Source organism: Melanostigma gelatinosum (assembly GCF_949748355.1).
Source record: "Melanostigma gelatinosum genome assembly, chromosome: 3".
Taxonomy (NCBI): Eukaryota; Metazoa; Chordata; class Actinopteri; order Perciformes; family Zoarcidae; genus Melanostigma; species Melanostigma gelatinosum.
The window spans coordinates 12,210,433-12,231,727 of NC_136636.1; the positions used below are offsets into that span (position 1 = coordinate 12,210,433).

The 21,295-nt window shown below is 40.1% G+C and overlaps 3 protein-coding genes across 3 annotated transcripts; 2 read left to right on the top strand and 1 right to left on the bottom strand.

Annotated features, from left to right (window-relative positions):
* Positions 1-533: 533 nt before the first annotated feature.
* On the top strand, positions 534-4,719 carry olfml3b (olfactomedin-like 3b). Its single transcript, XM_079265471.1, has 3 exons — positions 534-676; positions 1,388-1,673; positions 2,170-4,719. Exons 1-3 carry the CDS (start codon positions 572-574, stop codon positions 2,952-2,954), a joined length of 1,176 nt encoding a protein of 391 aa, XP_079121597.1. The 5' UTR covers positions 534-571; the 3' UTR covers positions 2,955-4,719.
* Positions 4,720-5,864: 1,145 nt separating this feature from the next.
* On the bottom strand, positions 5,865-9,691 carry cdk2 (cyclin dependent kinase 2). The gene is made up of 7 exons (XM_079297093.1): positions 9,273-9,691; positions 8,340-8,417; positions 8,115-8,235; positions 7,820-7,990; positions 7,476-7,577; positions 7,150-7,353; positions 5,865-6,850 (listed from the first exon to the last, which is right to left on the bottom strand). The coding sequence occupies exons 1-7, from the start codon at positions 9,386-9,388 to the stop codon at positions 6,746-6,748; spliced, it is 897 nt and encodes a 298-aa protein (XP_079153219.1). The 5' UTR covers positions 9,389-9,691; the 3' UTR covers positions 5,865-6,745.
* Positions 9,692-13,616: 3,925 nt separating this feature from the next.
* Positions 13,617-20,636, top strand: pmela (premelanosome protein a). Its single transcript, XM_079297097.1, has 12 exons — positions 13,617-13,765; positions 14,996-15,091; positions 15,183-15,329; positions 15,651-15,785; positions 16,503-16,664; positions 16,758-17,042; positions 17,147-18,157; positions 18,257-18,430; positions 18,553-18,655; positions 18,860-19,065; positions 19,153-19,243; positions 20,068-20,636. Exons 1-12 carry the CDS (start codon positions 13,708-13,710, stop codon positions 20,219-20,221), a joined length of 2,622 nt encoding a protein of 873 aa, XP_079153223.1. The 5' UTR covers positions 13,617-13,707; the 3' UTR covers positions 20,222-20,636.
* The last annotated feature ends 659 nt before the right edge of the window (positions 20,637-21,295 follow it).

Sequence of the window (21,295 nt, forward strand, 5' to 3'; positions counted from 1 at the left end):
AGACACAGCTGGAAAACACTGCAGACACTGATGTAACATGACAAAGAAATACGTATACAGTATATATATAAATATATTAAACTTCCTACAAATGTTTCACATATTATTTTGAGTAAGTCCAGCACTGGTTCAAATGTCATTACTGCGTTGTTAGAGAGTTTAATGTAGTCGATAGTCTTCCCCTTAACACAGGAGTACAGTGCCTCACTGACTCCTGACTCCCACTCATGTTACGCTTCCTCTTCCTACGTAAAGTTTGGTCCTGTGCCACATTACTGTCATGTGTTCTGAGTAAAATAATTACCACCTCCTTCAAGCCATACATACATTTAAACATCACATTATCATGTGATTATCATATTTTAGTTTTTTAAACCGGTTAAAAGCTGATGTAAAAATAGAAACCAGTGTCTCGTCTCTCTTGGCGACTGTGTGCCTCCATCTTCACCAGATGTATTTGGCTCCTCCCAGATAGCTTACTAAAATATTCCAGCCCACCTCTGGGAATCTGCTGCTTCCCCAGTACACTCTCACTCAACTCAAGGAGCTAAAGAGACTGAGCTGACACAAAATGAGAGGACCTGTTGTCTTGGTCTTGGTTACTTTGACCTGCTTTGCCACCGCCCAGCACCAAGCGCTGATTGACTACTTGGAGCAAAGGTTGCTCGCTATTGAGGTAAGACTCCTTTTACCTCCCTGCCGAGCCCTGCGCTCCTGAGTCCCTCCCAGAGGAAACTTCCAGGGACGGGGCAAAGGCAATGGAATGCAGATGTGGGCAAATCCTGGGGGAAATGCTGGAAAATACAGCTCACTGTATGAGCTTCTTGTTCTGTTCTTATATTGTGGTTTTGTCTGTATGAAAACATTAATGTTCTAGGTTGAAGTCATTTCAACACACTACACTAGAAGTATTTTATTAATCCCTCTATTATATATTATTGAACAGAACTCTCTCAAAATATTTTTTATCCACATCCCATAGTTGTTTTACTCCGTAGTGTGCTGCCAGACCTTACTGATCACCTGTAGAGAGACATTTTCCTCCTCCACAGAGAGGTCAAAGGTGAGGATCTGCTACAGAGCGTGCCGCTAGGACTTAGTGTTTTGCTAAAAAGACATTTGAGCAGGGTGGAAAGTTGCCACGTGTGGGCTGAACCTGGCTGTTTGAAGGATGAGTGTCCTACTTATTATCTCCTTCTGTCCCAGCCTATTTACTGAGCCTGAAAATAACATAAAATGATGGCCTCCTCTAAGCTTTCTAGAAGTGCAGTCACAGTTCCTGTAAAACAGACATCATGTGTTGCTCACATTACATTACTAAAGTATAAACAGATGAAAGGGGAACAATAGTGACTGACTCATTTGTGTCTCCTTCTTTTAAAAACAGGACCGGATCTCTCTGTGGCATGAACAGACCGCCCGCTACGCCTCCGAGCTGCGGACTCTGAAGCAACAGATGGTTTCCCAGCTGGAGAACCTGGATAAAGAGAAAGAGACATTGAGAATGAATCTGGACGGTGTGGGGACGAGGGTGGATCGGGTAGAGCGTGAGCTGGACTACCTGGAGACTCAGAACGGAGCTCAGCCGTGTGTGGACGTGGACGACAAGCTGATAGAGCAGCAGGTGACGCTGGTGAAGGAGAAGCAGAAGGCCAAGTATTCAAAGCTATCAGGTGAGATATGATGTGCTTGAACTGCACCATCAGAATAAACACTGTGTTTTATTGAGGATGAACCTGAAAATACTTTGTCTGACCAACAACTAAGACTCAACATACTCAATCCAGAGTCAATTTAAATGGAGAAAAGCAAGCAAATCCTCAAGTAGTGAAAAACACAGCAGCAAGACAGAAAACGCTTTTCACAACTATGTCCAATACGTACCTACCTACAGTTTTTACACAGCCAAGACACAAAGCCTGGTTCCTGAGCCACATTTATTGAAACCACTAACTCATGCAAAAATATATTATTTTGAAGACTTAGAAGAGTTTTTAATTTAGTGTTTGCTTTTGAAAGAGATTTAAGATGTTTTATATTTCCTATATTCCCTAAAATGTTGAGCTTTGCAATTAACAACTGATATAATTAAATGATAGTAAAAGTCTAAACATTGTTAACATGTCTGCGACACCTGTCATGTAAAGCCTGTCGCTCTCTCCTGTTCAGACTGCAGCGACATGATCTCCAGCATAAAAGCCATGAAGATCTTGAAGCGAGTCGGAGGGCCAAACGGCATGTGGACCAAAGACACCAGCAGAGGCTCTGGGAAGCTCTACATTTTCAACGGGACAGATGAAGACACCATCCATGAGTTTGCCTCTGTGCAAGACTTCTCCCGCTCGCTGGGCATTACTCTGTCCAAGAACCTGAAGCTGCCGTCCGCCTGGAGAGGGACAGGACACGTTGTCTTCAACAATTATGCGTATTATATAACTCTGGCTGACGAGATAATGATTGTTAAATTTGACATGAAGAACAGCTCTGTGACAGACAGCACAGTGTTCCCACTGCAGGATCATGTCCCAGTGTACGGCCTGACCCCGGAGACAGTGATGGACCTGGCTGTGGACGAGGAAGGCCTGTGGGCCATTTATGCCACGCGGCAGAACGAGAGGTACATCTCTCTGGCGAAAATGGACGCCACCTCGCTGGACATCGAGCAAATGTGGGACACAAACTGTCCGAGAGAGAACGCGGAGGCGGCTTTTGTCATCTGTGGCACTTTGTATGTAGTGTACAACACCAAGCAGCCCGGTCGCTCACGTGTCCAGTGTGTGTTTGACGTCAATGGTATGGTGACCAACGAAGACGCACCACTGATTTACTTCCCAAAGCGTTACGGATCGCACTCCAGCCTGAAGTACAACCCGCAGGAGCAGCTTCTCTATGCCTGGGATGATGGCTACCAGATCCTGTACAAGCTTATCATGAAGAAGAAACTAGAGATTTAAACGAAATAAAACACTGCACCATCTTCCCACAAATACCACAAACCCCCTTAAAGTACCATACCAGTGGTTTTTTGTACAGGTTTTGGCTCCTTAACTACAAAACACGTGTACTAAATATTACTGCTGAGCATTTTAAATGCATGCTGGAGGATTTAAGATTTTTGAATGTGCCCCTTGAAACTTACTTTAACTGTGGAATACAGTGGCCGTCAAGTTCATTTTAGTGATTGTGACCTGACAGTTAAAGTCCAGACTGATTTGAAAAGCCTTAACAATTACAGATCTATTTTTTTTTAATGTGTGCACTGTGACATCTCAAGATAGTTTCAAGAGTCTGCAACTTGATTTTCATACCAATGCGAAGGAAGGCTAGAACAATAAAGTCAATACTGTCAAAAGTCCAAACACTCCGTATGCAACATGGTCAGAAGTGATGTGACGTATTCGTGATTTGTAGTGAATCAACTAAACATGCAATATCACTGGTGTGGGCTTTAAGTCTGAATATCTCTAAAAGCCTAAAAAGGTTCAAAAGTGCTGGATGGTAGAAGTGTATCTGCAAACATTCACACTTTCAGATGTGAATGTTTGACATATTTTCTCATTTTTAAAGGTATCACGTGATTTCAGTTTGTCATCGCTGCCAAACACGTATTTCTAATCCGAATGTCTACTGGCTTGTCAACTTGCCTGTGATCTTTTGTGTTGAATCACTCAAGCTTGTTTCTTTTTGTTCATGCTGCAAATATTATACTTTTAAATTGGTAGAATTTACCTGACTGCTCACTTTAATCTAACTGTCACAATCTGTCCATCTTTTTCTATTTTACATGTCATTTTGCCGTATGAATAACTTTTTAATACATCTTGGTAGCATTGCTGGATGCATAAAAATATATACTGTGTCTACACAGTATATATAATATTACAGTATTATATATTTAGTATATATAACCCCTAGTTCAGAAGATAGCATTAAAAATAAACATTTTGTTTAGTTATGCTTCAAATTTCATCTTGGAGCTTCATTCTTTCAACATTTCAACATTTCTGGTGCATTGTTAAAAAAAACAAAAAACGATCCGAATCAAAGTAAGTACTATGGTGTAGTCAGGTATAATGCTACCACAACAATGTTGTCATGATGGCGGGCAACCTCAGAGCTGCAATAAACATAACTTGGATATTAGGATATGTGCATGAAACAGCTAGCTGGCTAGTGCTGTCATATTTCTCAGTTTATGCGAACTAATTCTTCTCAGAAGTTGAGCACATACGTATTTTGTGGTTTTCATTTTTTACCAAATGAAATCACCAAAGAAAAGCACCACTTTTTCAACTATACATCCAATATAATGCAATTGTTTATTAATTTATATATCGAAATATAACATCGATTTCCTACTGTTTGCTTATAATATGCAAATTTTCCCATTTTCATCGATGCTTTCTGCCTCTAATTATTGGTCATTTTGATAATAAAAGTACAACTGTTAACGCAAGAAGTTTGTCATATACAGAAAAGAAGATACAAACATATTAAAGCCACTATGTGTACGATTTAATGATTTTAGACTTTGTCGACCTCAGTGGTAGCATCAAAAAAGACATTGTGGCAGAAAGCAATACATTACTTCCTCTGTGATTTAGACTTTCTGTTACTGTACATCTTTTCTTGATTTCAACTTTGTTTCTTGAAGCTGACCTGCATGAACTGACATGACGTCTAAATTCGGCGTGACTAATAAAAACGTATTTAGTTGTCGGCCTGTTTATATTTCATTGGAGCACCTAATTCGTTGTTTGGAGTCTTTTGTGCAGCTTTTTCCAGTGTAATGCACATGCTTAGAAAGTTTAAGAAATCCTGGCTACTAGAGCAGAAAGAGTAGATTTCAAACTCTGGAATGAGTGTTTTAAACATCGAACAGTTTGCCAAGAACGATAAACATTACACTTAAAACACTGAGGGGCAAATTCACAAAAGGACTGTGCGGCTTCAGCGGCTGCTAATACAGAAAAAAGACAAAAATAAATCTAAGATAAGATAATCCTTTATTAGTCCCGCAGGGGGGAAATTTACAACATCTTCAAAGTGTGAAATGCAGCCCTGACTGCGCTGCCAAGCATATAGCTTCTCGGTGCTCATGTGCTGTTTGCACATATTTAAATTAGATAATATACATACATTTGGTTGCCTGATAATAGACAGAAAATATTTGAAAACATTACAAAAAGAGAATGAAAAATAAGGTTATATATATATTATAAACATACAAACGATTGATTTCTCCTCTCTCCCTCTGCAGGAATATCACAACCGCAATAACTGGACCGTAAGACGAGGCAGAGAGCCGTTGCAAATTATGTGCAATTATAGATCCCCTGAGCATGATATATATACATATAAATTATATAATATCATTTTATGTTGAAATCTTTTTTAGGATGTGACCTCATACCACCAGTTCATCATCAAACTTACTAATTTAACAAACTTCAACATTTCTATCTTGAAAACAATCAAAACATCACTTTTTACACTTTTCTTAGAATTCCTAAACCAATCCTTAAACTGCTGTGTATTACTTCGCATAATTTGACTGAGAATTAAAAGAGTAAGTTGTTACATCACCACTGGCATTATCGGGTCGTCTCGGCTGCAGGAAATTACAACTGAACTAATGTGACGAGAAGCCAACCGTAGAGGTCGGTGTGTGAGGTTGTCCAGCAGCCAGAGATAAGTGAAGTGTAACAGGAACTTGGTTTAACAATGTGAGACGGCCTTTGACTCTGGTGTTTGAGTCTAAAAATACTACTTGGAAATGTTTCCCTTGGCTCAGAACAGAAGAAACCATCACTCACTTAACACCAAAATCATCCTCGCACACAAATAAACAGCAACAGTTGTTTAGACAAGTTTATTTTTGCAAACTGTAAATAAACCATATCCATAAAAAAGGTTAATTACATTTGAATAAAATCTAGAGTCAGAAAGATGCAACAGCATATTGAATTCTGTAAAATCTGAATTTCAACAGGGTACGTTTGTATATCACAACTGTACAAAGGTGAGAACTTCTGTTTGGTAAAAAAAAGAAAATCCTGCCAGCAAACCTCAACGACCGATAAACATTTCTGTGTGTCAAACAACCAAAGGTGCCGTTATGAAGTCACTTCCGAGATAATTTAGACACAAAAGTTAAACAACTAAACTGCAAGAAAATCAACCTCAACTAACACGATTGCGGTCTCGTGTTCTTTGAGCACAAACTGTTGTGTGACGACCGTCACTCGCATCTTTCATTCAGCCGCTGCTCAGTCTCACAAAGCATGACATTTGTCATTTGCACTATCCCACAAACCTATTCAATCATGTTTCATTCTAACTACTTGACTATTTGAATTTGGACACCTTAAAGCCCACGTGTCACTTAAACATGGGAAATATAACGGCAGACTAGAACTAGACTGAGTCGACCTGACCTGCGCTCTCAACTCCCAATCACAAATTGACATTTACATCAAAAATGGCAGTTGCACAGAAATATATGCCAAATAATTACGTTGAAAATTACAGTTTAAACGTTCAGAGCTATTATAACATCGCTGCTGAAAAAAACAGCCAAACTCTGAGGACGTCTATCGGCTACAAAGCTGGTTTTAGGTATTAACAAATATCCATTTAAGGATCAAACGTATCCTGTAGCGTCCACTTTTTCTGTCCATTCCAGTCGTGGATATGAGGCGTGGCGAGGAGGTCCTTATTGCTTGCATTAAAATGGACTGATGACTCAGAGTCTCAGATGAGGGATTGGCATGGTGACGTCGCGGAAGTATCGGTGCACGAGGGCATTCTTGGCAGACAACCGTTTGTTTGGGTCATAATTCAGCATTTCCTGCAAGGACAAAAAATAAAAACTAAGACATAGTTGTGTACTTCTGCCAGAGCTTGTAATCTGCATCTGGATCTTCATCCAAATGAACAGACTATATCCTGGGACACATGTGCCTGGTTGTGTTGCATCTCAGTGCAGTAGTTGATGCTCTTTGACTCTTTTCAACCAACTCTAACATACATGTCACCGTCACCTTTGGATCTTGCTGACTAACACGCAAACAAACACACAAGACCAACTTCCTTCGCAGAGGCCATTAATGCTAATTGAATTCATGAATTATTGACAAAGGTTCTCACTCCGAGCAGTTCTCTTCCATCCTCATCAAGAATCGGCACCACTTTGGATAAATCCTGCCGGGCCCACTTGGGGAAAGATGGTTTGTAGTCGGGCATTGATGTGACTCCCGGCCAGGTGATCTCGTCGGGCGTCCCCAACGTTCGGAAGATTCGGAATAACTGATCAATCTCAGAGTCGCCGGGGAATAAGGCCCTCTTGGTGAGCTGTACAACAGTGGACAGTGAGGGGAGTCTGTTGGTTAGATGTGATCCGTGTGCATCATGTGCAGGCTTCATTCATTCACAAATAAGATGATTGTAAAATATGAAACCTAGTGCAAATTTACCATTTCAGCAAAGATGCACCCAAGACTCCAGATGTCGACAGCTGTGGAGTAGTATTTACAGCCCAGGAGGATTTCAGGTGCTCTGTACCAAAGTGTTACCACCTGAAAAATATCACAGAAGCAGTTTGCATTTAGGAAAACACAATTTTCTCAGGAAGAAATTAACCCCGGATTAAATTTGTATTGTGAGATGTTTTTCTCTTGACTGTATCGGAATACTGAATTCACTTAAGAGGAAGCATGATGGAGTGCATTTTGCTGCTGCGGTCTGGTAATGATCATGCACTTTAGACCATATAACTGACGAAGCCTGATGGGTGTGTGTGTGTGTGTGTACACGTTACCTCATGTGTGTATGTGCGGACAGGCACCCCGAAGGCTCTAGCTAGGCCAAAGTCAGCAAGCTTGATCTCCCCCTGGGCATTGATGAGGAGGTTCTGGGGCTTCAGGTCTCGATGAAGAACCCTGTGAGAGTGGCAGAAGGCCAGGCCTTGCAGCAGCTGGAAAAGGTAACTCTACAAAACACACACACGCACACAATCACACACCCAGGTAAGTCACCTCCAGAGACTATTTACTCTTGATGTATTGGAGGAAGTGAGAAACATCTGTTTTGCAAAAACACTAGCTGACATTTACCTTAACCAGAGGCAGCGGGATACCAGCAACTGTGAAGGAGTCCATGAACTTCTTCAGATCCTGATGAAGGAACTCAAAAACAAGGTAGAGCTTGTTCTCGGTGTGGATGACATCACGCAGTCTGAAACATGTCAACAGGCAGGTTGGCTTAAAAAAACGGACAGAAGTAAAACGAGAATCTTGCAAGCAGGATTTGGCTAAAAGTCTGTAACATCAGGCACTTACTTGACGATATTTGGGTGACTGAGTTCTTTGAGAAGGGAAATCTCTCGGATGGCAGTGCTGGGAACACCCTCTGTTTCCCTGAAGGAAAACCACAGTAAATGATTATGTTACTGAAGTTTATTCACTTATCTCAAGTTATACTATTTTACTCTAATGTTATTTCCTGCAGCTTGGTTATTACACAAGGTATTTGCTTGTTTCAATAAGATGTTTTAATCCGTATATTCTATATGTTGTGTTTATTCACAGGGCAAACAGTCAAAGGCAACTTAAGAGACAAAATAACTTCGGGGAGAGCTGTACAATCTCGCTCTTATACTGGTACTGCACGTATAAATCACTGCAGGAAACAGGATGAAACCTGCTGAAGCCTGGGACATCCTGCTCCCTGACACAGCATGGGGGCAAACTAATATTACAAACAATGATCAGTCTTTAAGGCCTACATGAAGGAAGCATGTTGTAATGGCACAGTGCACCGACACAACAATCAGATCCACAGTTAAATATGCAATACGTATATTTTTAATGGTTTTAAACATTTGTTTGGCTCGTGACCCTGTCACCCCTTATAATGAAGCGATGGCTACTTGTGACCCTTCAATACATATGAATGCCTTAGTGTGGACTCAAATAATTGGACATGTATTTGTTCCTTTTCTCAGGCCACGAAGAAAGGAAACTTCACTCCAAAAAAATAGTCTTATCTCCTCAATCAAAGTGAAGCAGCTGCAGTAAAACGTGTAGAATGTCATAATATGAGCAGTATATGTATTTACAGTTGAATAGCTGGTGGTTGAGGAAAGATTAACCCATTTACATGTAAAACAAGAGTCTGATGGCAGAGTAACACACTTTAATCACATTTGCAGCATCGTAAAAGCAACAGAGAGCGTTAGCTTGGTGATGAACCGACTCTACGAGTGAACTTACGTGTCTAGACGGATCTTCTTGAGAGCAACAGTTTCTCCGGTGACTTTGTTCTTCGCTTTGTAAACCACTCCATACGTCCCTTCTCCGATCTTTTCCACCTTCTGAAACGTGTCCATTGTTTTTCTTCTTCCTTCAAAGCACCAGTAACAGGAGGTCTGGCGGTTGTTTAGCTCGTTAGCAGGACTCCCCTCTTTGTGTGTGAGCTAACGACTGATCGGTGGCTACAGAGACAAACGTGGAGGAGCAGCATATAATGAACTGTCTCACCTCTCGGTTCTAACGGACCGGATACAGCCTGTGAGCAGCTGTCAACGGTACTTAGTTTTGTTTTTTAGATCAGAGTGTAAACGTTGGATTGTGGGGTCAGGTAATTTATTGTCTCTGATAATGATGATATCCGTCAGGATGCGTATTAGCGGCTGCTCCTCAGCACTGAACCAACACAAGAGCATTTCCCGCGTTACTTTACAGTGGCGCTCGTTTTTGTGTTCACGACACACCGACGGATGGTTCCGGGGGGGTGAAGCACAAAGCCTCTTTCCTTTAGGAGTCGTTGTGAGGGACACTGGTGCCGACAAGTAAGGACAATGTTGTCATTGTTTAAAAAATATATACTGTCAGTTGAGTTTCAATTCTTGATTCGTTGGTAATCCAGCTACGGAGTCATGTTAAACCGGGAGAGACACAAACAGCCAACAAGCAAACCTCACCGGTCAAACTGTGACACGACGATGACGTTTTACGTCATCAACGTCACCGACGGAAGTGGCAGCAAATAAAAAAGCGGTCTGTTGTTTTTTTGTTGACGTGAAAGAGCAAAAGTACAAACTTCTTGTGCTATACTACAAATAAAACAGGTACATGAAATATATTTCAAGAACGGAATAATACAATAAAATAGCAACAGAAAAGATATATATTTAATAATACACATGTATACTGTATATATAAATATATATATATATATGGAAAGAAATATATATATATTTAGAAAATATATATATATAAATATAAAGGTATTATTGAGTTTCATATATCAATTGGTCACACAATATATAAGTCAGACTAGCAGTTTTGTTTATTTTTGCATCCTTTGTAACTATGCAGTCTGGTATGTTTCTGAATGTCAGATAATGTACTAAATGTCCCCATGTTTCAAAGCGTCTGCTAAATGACTGTAATTTAATTGAATGTAATAGTGTACTGAAAGGCACAGAATGAAGGACAAATACCGTTTCTCCCTCTACTGGCAGTAGTGTAGCTGTGCACCCCCCTCTGGAATTCGATCATGCGCCTCTGTTGAAGCCAGACAAAATAGAGTCATAGACATCAGCAGACATTTTGACTTGTTACAGCAGGAAAAGCACTGGAGAAATCCATAACATTCAAGATATCTCTGCTCCATCTATCATTACAACATGTTGCAGCAATTCACTGTTTTTTAAATGATCATTTAAAAAACAAGGATCGATCCTTGTGAAGAAGATGGTTTCACTTCACATGTTTCACTCCCATCATGCGCAGTGGCTTTGTGTGCCTTCAGGGGACTGATTAACCATTAACGGGACCACGGAGCTGCTGGGCCCCCTATGAAACCTCTTTGGGTAACGTGCATTAAAGGTCCCCAGTCAGAATCAAGCTGGCATGTCAGTAGGAAAATTACAGGTATAAATAATGAAATTATAACCTCCAGTTTCAGGGTCCTACTGTGAAGGCTGACTGGCTCATTGTCACACTATCGTGGCTTTCTGGAATACAGATAGCCTTTGTTAATGCTATTAGTAGCACATGTGCATTATGGCAAGTCAAAATATGTGCTGTGAAAAAGACAAAGGAGTGGTCATGAGGCATTGGATGTCATCTGTTACTGCATGAAGAAACAGCCTCTGTTAGAGGCGCTCTTACCAGCACTGCACATGATCAAAGCCCAGAGGCCTGACGTGCATCCAACCAGCAGTTATGTGAAGTGACGACTATTTCTCTCATGTACAAGTGTATCCTGAAAGTTTTGCTTTGTGTTTGCAGAAGAATGCTGGTGTTTGTGGCAATGAGGAACTCAAATGACCAACAAAGAGAAGGAATTAGGATCACTGATAAAAATTAGGGAAATTTGTTTAAGCCTCGTGGATGCACCAAATGACTAGGCTCTCTGTATTCGTTAACTTCATTTTCCTGTCTGGTCTGATCTTGTTCTAGCACTTCACAAACCAGATGGCCTTATTGATATGGCTCTTGGCCTATAATAAAACACAATGCCCATTGTCCGTGAGTTATTGTTGAAACAGACAGAAGGTTTGTCAGTGTGTGTGACTGCAGGTGGAGGACAGGCTCTGTTTTTGTATAATTTTTAGACATCCAAGGTTGACTGTGGTCCTGATGTTAAATTGTATGCCCTTCCATTACTTGTCACACTACGTTAAGGCTGTTCCACAAGTCAATTATTTAGATTATTCCCTTATCTTATAGTGTACAATCATTTCATTGTGGCTTGCTGTGAAGAAAACTACTGAAAAATTGCAATCGTATCCAACCAGTCTGTGAAACCCATTGTTTAATACTTAAATGAATACTCCAAGAAAGCGAGCAGTAATAAAATTGCCAGATTTTTTTTATTATTTCCGATGACTTCAACAGTCTGAAATACGTCTCTGTTAATTCTAGAAATTCTCTGAACCTCAGGAACAATGTTATCAAAACACTATACAACGGAGACTAATTAGGAAAGAATCTAACCGTCGACTGGTATGTTAAGTCAGCTGCTCTGTGGGAAGGATTTATTTCCTCCTGAACTCTGCTGTTAGCACATGAGGGGTCACATGTAGTGCAGCCTGAGCAGGCATGAGATAGCATCAATGGGAGAGCCCACAATGCCTTTGACTGTAGAGTAAAAATGTTTATTTGTTATAGAAATATATTCCCCCTTTTCTCAGTAAAATATAATTACACAATAATCTATTCGCCATTTAATTGTATTAAATTCCTAAAATGTACAGACAAATGTAGTTACAGTGATGAAACAAGTCCAAAGGAAAATAAAAAGGGAACCTAAAAAAAGTAACAAAAAGGTAATTACATGATACAAGCTATTACGCACCCATAGACTTTTTAACATTATTTGTTGTACCTTTTTATAACTTAATATTCTCTTGTATACTTGTATACTGCGTTATTTTTCTTCCGATTTATTTTTTAAATCCATGTACAACATCTGGATATTAATGTATGGTATTATAGTGGAGGTCCTGACCAACAATGGTCCAGCCAGCCTCTTTTGTAGCAACTATTTTCATATTATTAGATTTGCAACATCTCTCTGCTTTAGAGTATTTCACGGGTGGATTGCAGGCTCCAAATGTCCATTCTCCAGCTTTGTAGAACATGAACCCAGGCAATCAGATTAATAATTAATTGTGATGTATCAATGATATCTTGTTTCTGGATTCATTGACGTTGTTTCCCTTGTGTAAATGTGCATATTTGAAGTACAAATAGACGTGATACAAAGCTTTAGTAGACAAGAATGTGCCTTTTGTGATTTTTAGTTTTTTAGTATACTTCCAGAATCCATCAGCTTATTCCTCTAAATGTATTCTCCTCCTCATCTCAATGGAACTTTATGTTATGCCTCATAAACTGAGCATGGGTGTGTCTGCGTTACTGCGAGCACAGATTCTTAGAGCTGCAGCAGCCTGAGGACAGCAGGTTACAGAAGAATGACTGAGGAAATAAAAGGATGCTATTGATTTGCTGCCCACACACTCCTCTTGTGACGCCCGTGCACACATAGCTCGAAGGTCATATGTCAAAAACAGGCATGACTCGCGCTTAGCTCGCAGTTATCACCACTCTCTCTGTCCTGAAGCAGGCATCACGTACACCATTTTCATTTATACTGTGCAGAAAGCATCCATTGATTTTCCAATAATGTGCTCAGAAAATACTGTCTTGCTTGAGGTATATTTGCCACTTTGTGTTCATTTGAATAATTTATGTGCACTGTATACCCTTTGGAGTTTTTTTTTATTAAGTTACTCTCCAAGTTTATGAGCTTTATTGGAGATATTGCATTTATTACTAGAAATTGTAAGAAAAAGTTTGTCGTAAATGTGAAAAAAACACATTAAGTAAAAGCATTTCTACCACAGATGGGCTAAAACATTTAATACAAAAGATAATAACAATGTCAAAAACTATTGGTGAACTCAACAATGTATTGTAAAAAAACACCAACAGCTATCACAACAGCAGTCATATCTGTTCTTACAAAGGGGCGTGGTGCCGGATTGAGACTCACAATGATGTCAGAGGTGAGAAGAAACCTTCTTAAAGAGAGTGGGAGGACATTCCTTAAGTATCTTTGGGAGTTGTGTTGGGTTTCAGGACTGCCGGGTGAAGATCGGGGCTCAGAGAGCGGAGACAGACGACGAAATACAGGATGAGGACTCTGGTGCTGGTGCTGCTGGTTTTGACCTTTACATTTGCAACTGCGATGAGTGAGTACACTTTTTTTCCATCAGAAACCACTTGTTTCAAAGATTTATTTGAGCATTTTTTCACCAACATTGAAATTTTTTTTCTTATTTGACACTCTTACAAAAGATCCAAAGAAACAGATAAAGGGGAATTACCTTATTAGCACCATTCTTCTGTTATGTGTAAGGGAAACAATGTTTGACAACTGATTTTAAATTATTTGTTTTAATAGAGTTTTTGCCGTGTGTGACATAACACCTTATACCAACACAGTTTAGCAACAGGGAAAGTGATTACTTGTCACTCTCTGCGACGAATGTAAATCAACACATTTCCTATCAATTACACACTCAAATGTTAGTATTTCTTTGTTTGGACTACAAATTGGACAGCAAATAGATTGAGCTGTCATTTCACGCTTATTTCATTGTAACACACTCCACACTCTCTTATAGAGAGTGAAGATATACAAACTTGTACATGCCCCCGTATCTCATGCTGATGTGCATTCATGACCATATGTAGGCTCAAATATGTTTCAGGGTGTGTGATTCAGAATACTGTCAATAATAATGGTGTTTTCTTTTCAGGCTTGTACAATTTAAAACTATTTGCCATGTTTTTGTCAGGGTATTTCATGCAAAAACCCTTTCACACACACACACACACACACACACACACACACACACACACACACACACACACACACACACACACACACACACAAACTGAGAAAAACCCTCAGAGAGTCAGTTGTGTGGGATCCCTCATTCCTCTCACTGGGATTACTGATGCTGCTGCTCAGCTGATAGTCACACGAAAGGGATTGAGGGGGATTGCAGGTCGTGTGACTCCCACCGCCAAGGACCCAGACACTCCTCACCCCTCCTCACTAAAAACACGGACCTGCTCTCGTTTACATAAGCATTTCTATCATTATGTCCAAAGCCTTCTTGATTATAATAGAGAAGTTGTGCCTCTTTTAAAAAGCCTACATAACTTTAACTCTCGTGAAATAAGTAGTTAATGGTATACAACCATTGATCTGACTCCAAAAAAGAAATAGATGTAACTTTTATAAATAGATGTAACAAAGAAAACTGAAATACATTTTTGCAGGTGCAGCTCAGGTAATAAATATAATAAAGTAGCCTTTTGTCCTATTTTATTATTGATTTTGTAGGAGAATAGCATCAATTGCAAAATCAATAGCTTCTTTTCCTGAAATGTGTTTGTGATATTTCTTCCAGAGCCTAGAAGTCAGTTCACACGTTACCGCTCATGGAACTCGCGGATGTATCCGGTGTGGAAAGATGGAGACCCAAGATTCAGGAACTGCTGGTTTGGTGAGGCCAAATTTCTTTATTTCTCAAAACAGAAATGTTACAATATTCTGTCTGCCAGTCTATATTAAGATTATAAATCTTTTTTTCCCAGGTGGTGATGTAACTTTTGACCTGAAAAACGACGCACCCACATTGACAGGAGCAAGAGCAACCTTCAATGTCAATCTAAACTTCCCACCAAACCAGACGACGCTCTCTGATGGGCAGGTGGTCTGGGCGCAGAACTGCACCATCAATGGTAAGAAAACCTTTCCACTGAGGGCAGGGACTGCAGGTTAGCTTTTCATTCATGCTCAATCCTCAAACCTCTTTAGCTGATCATGTTATCACAGATTGGAATACAAAATGATCTTCATTTCAAGTTGTTGATGCTGTTTTCTAAGGAAAAAATATTGTTTTTAGACTTTCCTTATCAAGAAATAAAAAAAAAGATTTTTAAAATTCGATAATGTATATAATCATGATAGGACAAAAGACAATGAACTCTTATTTTATTTCACCTGTGTTGCTTCATATTGATATTGATATTGATATCATTTATGGCCGATGACTTTTTCAGGACAACAGTACCAGGAGGGTCAGGCTGTGTATCCTGACCAGGACACCCAGTCAACTGGAGTTTTCCCCGACGGTACACCGTTCACCAGGAGCCAAGACAAGAAACCCCACTACGTGTTTGTGTGGAAGGCATGGGGTAAAGATATTTAATTCTGTAATGTTTAGTCTGTTAAAAAGCTAGGCTGCTCCTTAGCTGTATTTAATACTGCAATAGGACATCCAAACCTTCTAAATGCAGCTATGACTACATTACATTAACTTGTAAAACCTCCATAGAGATAAAGAACAGACCATAAAGGGGCTGTAAAAGAATACAGGGGAAGCTTCTCCTCCAGGCAGTGAAGCCCCAGGCCGTATCACAAACAAAGTGCTTTTAGTAAACAACTAAGTGCTAATCTCTGACATGAACATTTGTCATCACGTTAAGACACACTTTAGCAGAAACTACATGTTTTAATTGTGCTATCAACTCAAGAAAAATATATTTTTCTTAATTATTCTGTGAATAATTAGTATTATCTGCAGGAAGTTTAATTAGCACTGGAGTCTTATTTTTATTTCAGATCACTGTTTACCTGTTTTGATAAACAAGTCATGAAGTCTAACCCTGTGCATTTGTTTAAAAGCAGAGCACACAACCAGTCAAAAGTAATAGTAAAGTACATTTGATGGTGTTTGTTTATGTCTTCCATAGAAACTCAGGGTTTTTGTTCAACTTAATAACCATAACTGTAGCATCTCATGTACAATGTTATGAAAGTGACACCTTGAGTGTCTCCAAAATGTGTGAATTCAATTCAATTTAGCTGTGATTACCAGACCACTAAATAATTAGAATGTTGCTCTATTCCAGGGCGTTACTGGCAGGTGGCAGGCGGACCATCCTCTTCCCTCTCTATCGGTACAGACAACATCCCCCTGGGCTCCTACAACATGGAGGTTGTTATCTATCACTGGCGTGGCAAAGACAAGTTCATTCCTCTCGGCTATGCCTCCACAGTTTTCGCCATCACAGGTGACCTATCAAACAATTTCCCACCTAACTTGAGAAAAAAATGATGTGGTTATTTCTCATCTTAAAGGTCTAAATCTTTTACTCTGTCCTCAGACCAGGTTCCCTTCACCATATCACTTGCCCAAATCAATGATGTAAACCAGGACGACCAGAACTTCATCCAGAACCGAGCCATTGCTTTCAGCGTCAAGCTCCATGATCCCAGCCAGTATCTCAACAGTGCCGACGTCAGCTTCAGCTGGGACTTTGGGGACAGCACTGGCACTCTGATCTCCAGAGACCTCACCGTCACACACACATACCTCGCAGTCGGGACCTTCAAGCCTCAGATGGTTCTGATGGCAAGCATCCCCAACGGCTGCGGAAACCCCACTGCTGGTTAGAATTTAAACACATTTTATCTTTTAGATCTATACTCTCCTATAAGAAGTCTGAACAACGTTTTGCTCAGTTGTTTTATTTAACTTTAACCTTTATTTCAGTTGTTCCTATGGATGACTCTGCTGCTCCAGCAGTAGTTGTGATGGCCTCCACCCCTGCCGCTGTCCCAGCAGCACCAACCGAGGGAGGAGATGTAATTGCCGTGGACGTTCCTGCTTCTGACGCCACTCCACTCGCTGTTTCTGTGCAGCCAGCTGATGCAGAGGATGGAGAAGCAGTCATTGATACTGACACGGATGCAGTAGAGGTTGCCTCAGTAGCGCCTGAAGGAGTTGTTGTTGTTGTTGTTACAGAGGAACAAGATCCCGCCAACACTGCTGCTGAAGCAGATGTTGCCGATGCAGCAGCAGTTGAGGTGGCCACTGCTGCCCCAGTTGCAGTTGAAGAGCCAGCAGATGCGGATACAGCTGCTGCAGATGCTGTTGTTGCAGATGCTGATACGGTTACTGCAGATGTTGATCCAGCTGCTGAAGATGCTGCTGCAGCTGTTACAGATGCTGATACAGCTGCTGCAGATGCTGTTGTTGCAGATGCTGATACGGTTACTGCAGATGTTGATCCAGCTGCTGAAGATGCTGCTGCAGCTGTTACAGATGCTGATACAGCTGCTGCAGATGCTGTTGTTGCAGATGCTGATACGGTTACTGCAGATGTTGATCCAGCTGCTGAAGATGCTGCTGCAGCTGTTATAGATGCTGATACAGTTGTTGCAGATGAAGCAGCAGTGGTTACAGACGCAACTGAAGAAAATGTGCCTGTTATTGATGCTGCTGCTTCAGTTGCACCTGTTGCAGAGGAAGAAGAAACTGCAGTTGAGGCCGCAGTCACTGCTGCTCCTGCAGCAGAAGTAGCTGTAGAGCAAGAAGCTGACGTTGTGGCTGCTGAGGCTGCTGAGGCTACGGCTGCTGATGCTACAGAGGTTGTCCAAGCTGAAACAGAAGCCCCTGCTGATAACGTTGTGGCCCCTGCTGCCACTGAGACCACAGCTGTAGAAGAGGCAGCAGCATCTGATGATACCGAGGCTGAAGTTGCAGCTACTGTGGCTCCTGCAGGTGAGAATTTACAGCAAACTAAAACCAGTGTACCATTTTTTTTATTGTTATGCATCTTGTAAGAAAAGTAGTTTGACAAAATGTCACTTGTTTTTCCAGAGCAACCAGCAGGCGTTGAAGAAGCCGTTGCAGCTGAGGGCGAAGTTCAAGCAGAGGTGGAAACAGATCCAGCACAGGTCGCCCTTGTTGTGGCTAAAAGACAAGCACCAGAGCTACCAGCTGACTGCATGGTCTACCGTTATGGCTCAGTCGCCACCTCTGTAGATGTTGTCCGTAAGTCAATACATTTTTTGTAACTATCGCAGTTTAAACCTAAACCGATGATAATCTGCTTTAATAAAAACAGTATGATTTGATCGTGGTATAATCTCTCTTTCTACCTTTCAACCCTGCAGAGGGTATTGAAAGTGTAGAGATTGCACAGGTGTCCAACGTTATAGCGATGGCAACTGAGTTGGTCCAGAATGCTGTGGACCTCACCATTACCTGTCAGGGAAGGTGAGCATCAACATCAGCATCATCAACTCAGCGTCAAGAGGTTTACTTACTGTTCAGCTGGACAAAAACGATCCTCAAATAGTTAGACACAGAAACTGTGATTTATGATGTCTTATTATGTATTATGTTTATGAAAATGACATATACAGTTGTGTTTGTTCTCCATGTATCTACATCTCTGCATTTTTATTATCCTTCCTTCAGTCTGCCAAATGAGATCTGCACAGTTATTTCAGATGCTGACTGTATCACGCCAATGGAAACTGTCTGTAGTGCAGCTACACCCTCTCCAGACTGTCAAATTATCCTTCGTCAGTTCTTCAATGACTCTGGAGTATTTTGCATCAATGTCTCCTTGACCAATGCTGTCAGTCTTGCTATGGCAAGTGCAAGAGTCAGTGTAACAGTAGGTGGGTGAAAGAAAAATGACACAAGGACCACTAAAGTACTCAATCCATAGATTATGCTCTCATCTGTGTGATGCGTTTCATTTTCAGCCTCCGGTGGTTCTCCAGGTGGAACAGCAGCCACAGTCCTGGGGGTTATGGTTCTCGCCTGTGTTGTCTGTTGTATTGGTTTGATGTACAGGTGAATACTTTATTTATCAACTTTTCATTTATGAATTTAATTTGGGGCCAAAAAATAAATACTTTTTTTGAAAATAAATTGCAAACAAAGATACTGCAACGATGGTAAATTATCCTGGTTTCATTGTCAAAATCATATTTCCGCTACTCTTATCCTCAGCATCAAAAGTTTCATATTTTGACCACATTTTTACTTGTAATAGCAGAAAATAATAACAGTAATGATGGCTCAGTTCAATTTAGGTGTGTCACAAGCCATGTCAATAAGCCAGCATGCACAATGTATACATTTTTTAAGTAACCAGCTAAACTGAAACATCAGCCGCATATAATTTACATAATAGTGTTAAAGAGAGTAAGAGGTCCAGAGATTGATCCCTGTGGAACGCCCAAACGGACAGCATCCTGATCAGAGTCTGTACAACAGTGCTTTGAGATAGCATGCTAACGTGCTGACAACAATGTATACATGCAGTTGTTTAGCAGGTAATATTTACCCTGGTCACCATCTTAGTTTAGCACGTTAACATGCTAACATTCACCGATAAGCACTGGACCAAAAGTTAAACCGAGTGATACTTTTGCAGGTATTAAACCAAATTATTGGACAAATTGAAATTGTATCCTAATGATGGAATCACCAAAGTATTAACAGCTCATACTGATAGGAACATGAATGTCTGTTCCACATTTAAAATAACTATCTTCCTCCCATTTTACAGTTTTTATTACTTGTTTACTTTGTATGATTTTGTTGTTGATAGAGATTTCGGCTTTTATTTCATGCCATATGAACTCTTAACACTATTTTGTGTCTGCAAACAGGCGAATCAAGCAGTACCAGCCACTAAGAGAAGACCATGGTGACGGTAATGGAGGCAGCTCAGCGGTGACATCAGTGCCTTTGTTGTTGTGGAACTTGCTGAGCCGACAATCACCTGGAGAGAGTCGACCACTGCTTCAGGGAAGGATTGTTTGAATATCATCATCAGCTCATGCACTTAACATTTACATCTGTAAAAACATTGACTTTATACACATAAAGTCAATTATGTGTATACATTAGTCCTGCTCAATGTATTAAACCAGAACTAATTAAATTAACCAGCCCTGTGTATAATATGTGCAGAAATAAAAAGTGTCACAAGAATGTTGAAACATTTGTAGAGGAAAGTGATATTTATTTTGACCTACACATTTTGTATTAATTAGTACTGGTAGTTTATAGAAGCCATAACTTATTCACTTATTTGTGGCCTACTTAGAGTCAACCAATTGGAAAATCATTGTTAACACAATTCCAATTCATTCTTTTTACAAAGTAATTGAAATCACTTACATCACAGAATGTTGTCCTGTTTGCCCTGAAATGAATAAAGTGTTTATCACCATCATGTGTTTGCTTTTCCCCATTTATTTTGTTTTGTACTGCATGTGATATTCACAGGAATTGATGTCCTGAATGAATGATGATATAATGAGAGTAGTAATCACAAATGCAAACATTTGGTAGACGTACTCAATAATGAGGTCAATACAAGGCTATGGCAGGATCAAGAAGAAATTGATTAATTAATCGAGAAACCAATACAAAATGTTTAATTTATATATGTAAATATCGTATTTTATGAATCTTCTTTTTGTTATTACAGCTCTGATCAATTATTTCACATTAAGGTATTGTTGCACTGCCCCAAGTAGCCAAAAATAATAAAACAAATACAAGTTTAACTCCAGTAAGAATCCTAAAATCATTACCACTAAACAGACATCAGTGCCAATCTACTGCAACAACTTTATGTTTAAAGAAAAGCAGAGATGAATAACATTGTGAAATGGGCTCTAGAACACATCCCATGTTTACATTGAGCCACAGATTAGATACAAGAAGATTTCGACAAAACAGAACAGCATATAGATTCTGTCTTAGAAATAATATAAACCAGAATATTAGTTAAACAATAAAGATGCCTTGTTTAATAAAATATGCACAGGCATGTTATAAACGTTTCACATGTGATCTCAGCAGGCACTTAGATGGAGCAGAGATGTG

Coding starts and splice junctions, on each gene's coding strand:
- pmela (XM_079297097.1), top strand. CDS start 13,708: ATGAGGACTCTGGTGCTGGTGCTGCTGGTTTTGACCTTTACATTTGCA. Junction 15,786..16,502: donor GTTTGTGTGGAAGGCATGGG/GTAAAGATATTT, acceptor GCTCTATTCCAG/GGCGTTACTGGCAGGTGGCA. Junction 18,158..18,256: donor AGCTACTGTGGCTCCTGCAG/GTGAGAATTTAC, acceptor TTGTTTTTCCAG/AGCAACCAGCAGGCGTTGAA.
- olfml3b (XM_079265471.1), top strand. CDS start 572: ATGAGAGGACCTGTTGTCTTGGTCTTGGTTACTTTGACCTGCTTTGCC. Junction 677..1,387: donor AAAGGTTGCTCGCTATTGAG/GTAAGACTCCTT, acceptor TTTTAAAAACAG/GACCGGATCTCTCTGTGGCA. Junction 1,674..2,169: donor CAAGTATTCAAAGCTATCAG/GTGAGATATGAT, acceptor TCTCCTGTTCAG/ACTGCAGCGACATGATCTCC.
- cdk2 (XM_079297093.1), bottom strand. CDS start 9,388: ATGGACACGTTTCAGAAGGTGGAAAAGATCGGAGAAGGGACGTATGGA. Junction 8,236..8,339: donor AGTCACCCAAATATCGTCAA/GTAAGTGCCTGA, acceptor GACATGTTTCAG/ACTGCGTGATGTCATCCACA. Junction 7,991..8,114: donor TCCCGCTGCCTCTGGTTAAG/GTAAATGTCAGC, acceptor TGTGTTTTGTAG/AGTTACCTTTTCCAGCTGCT.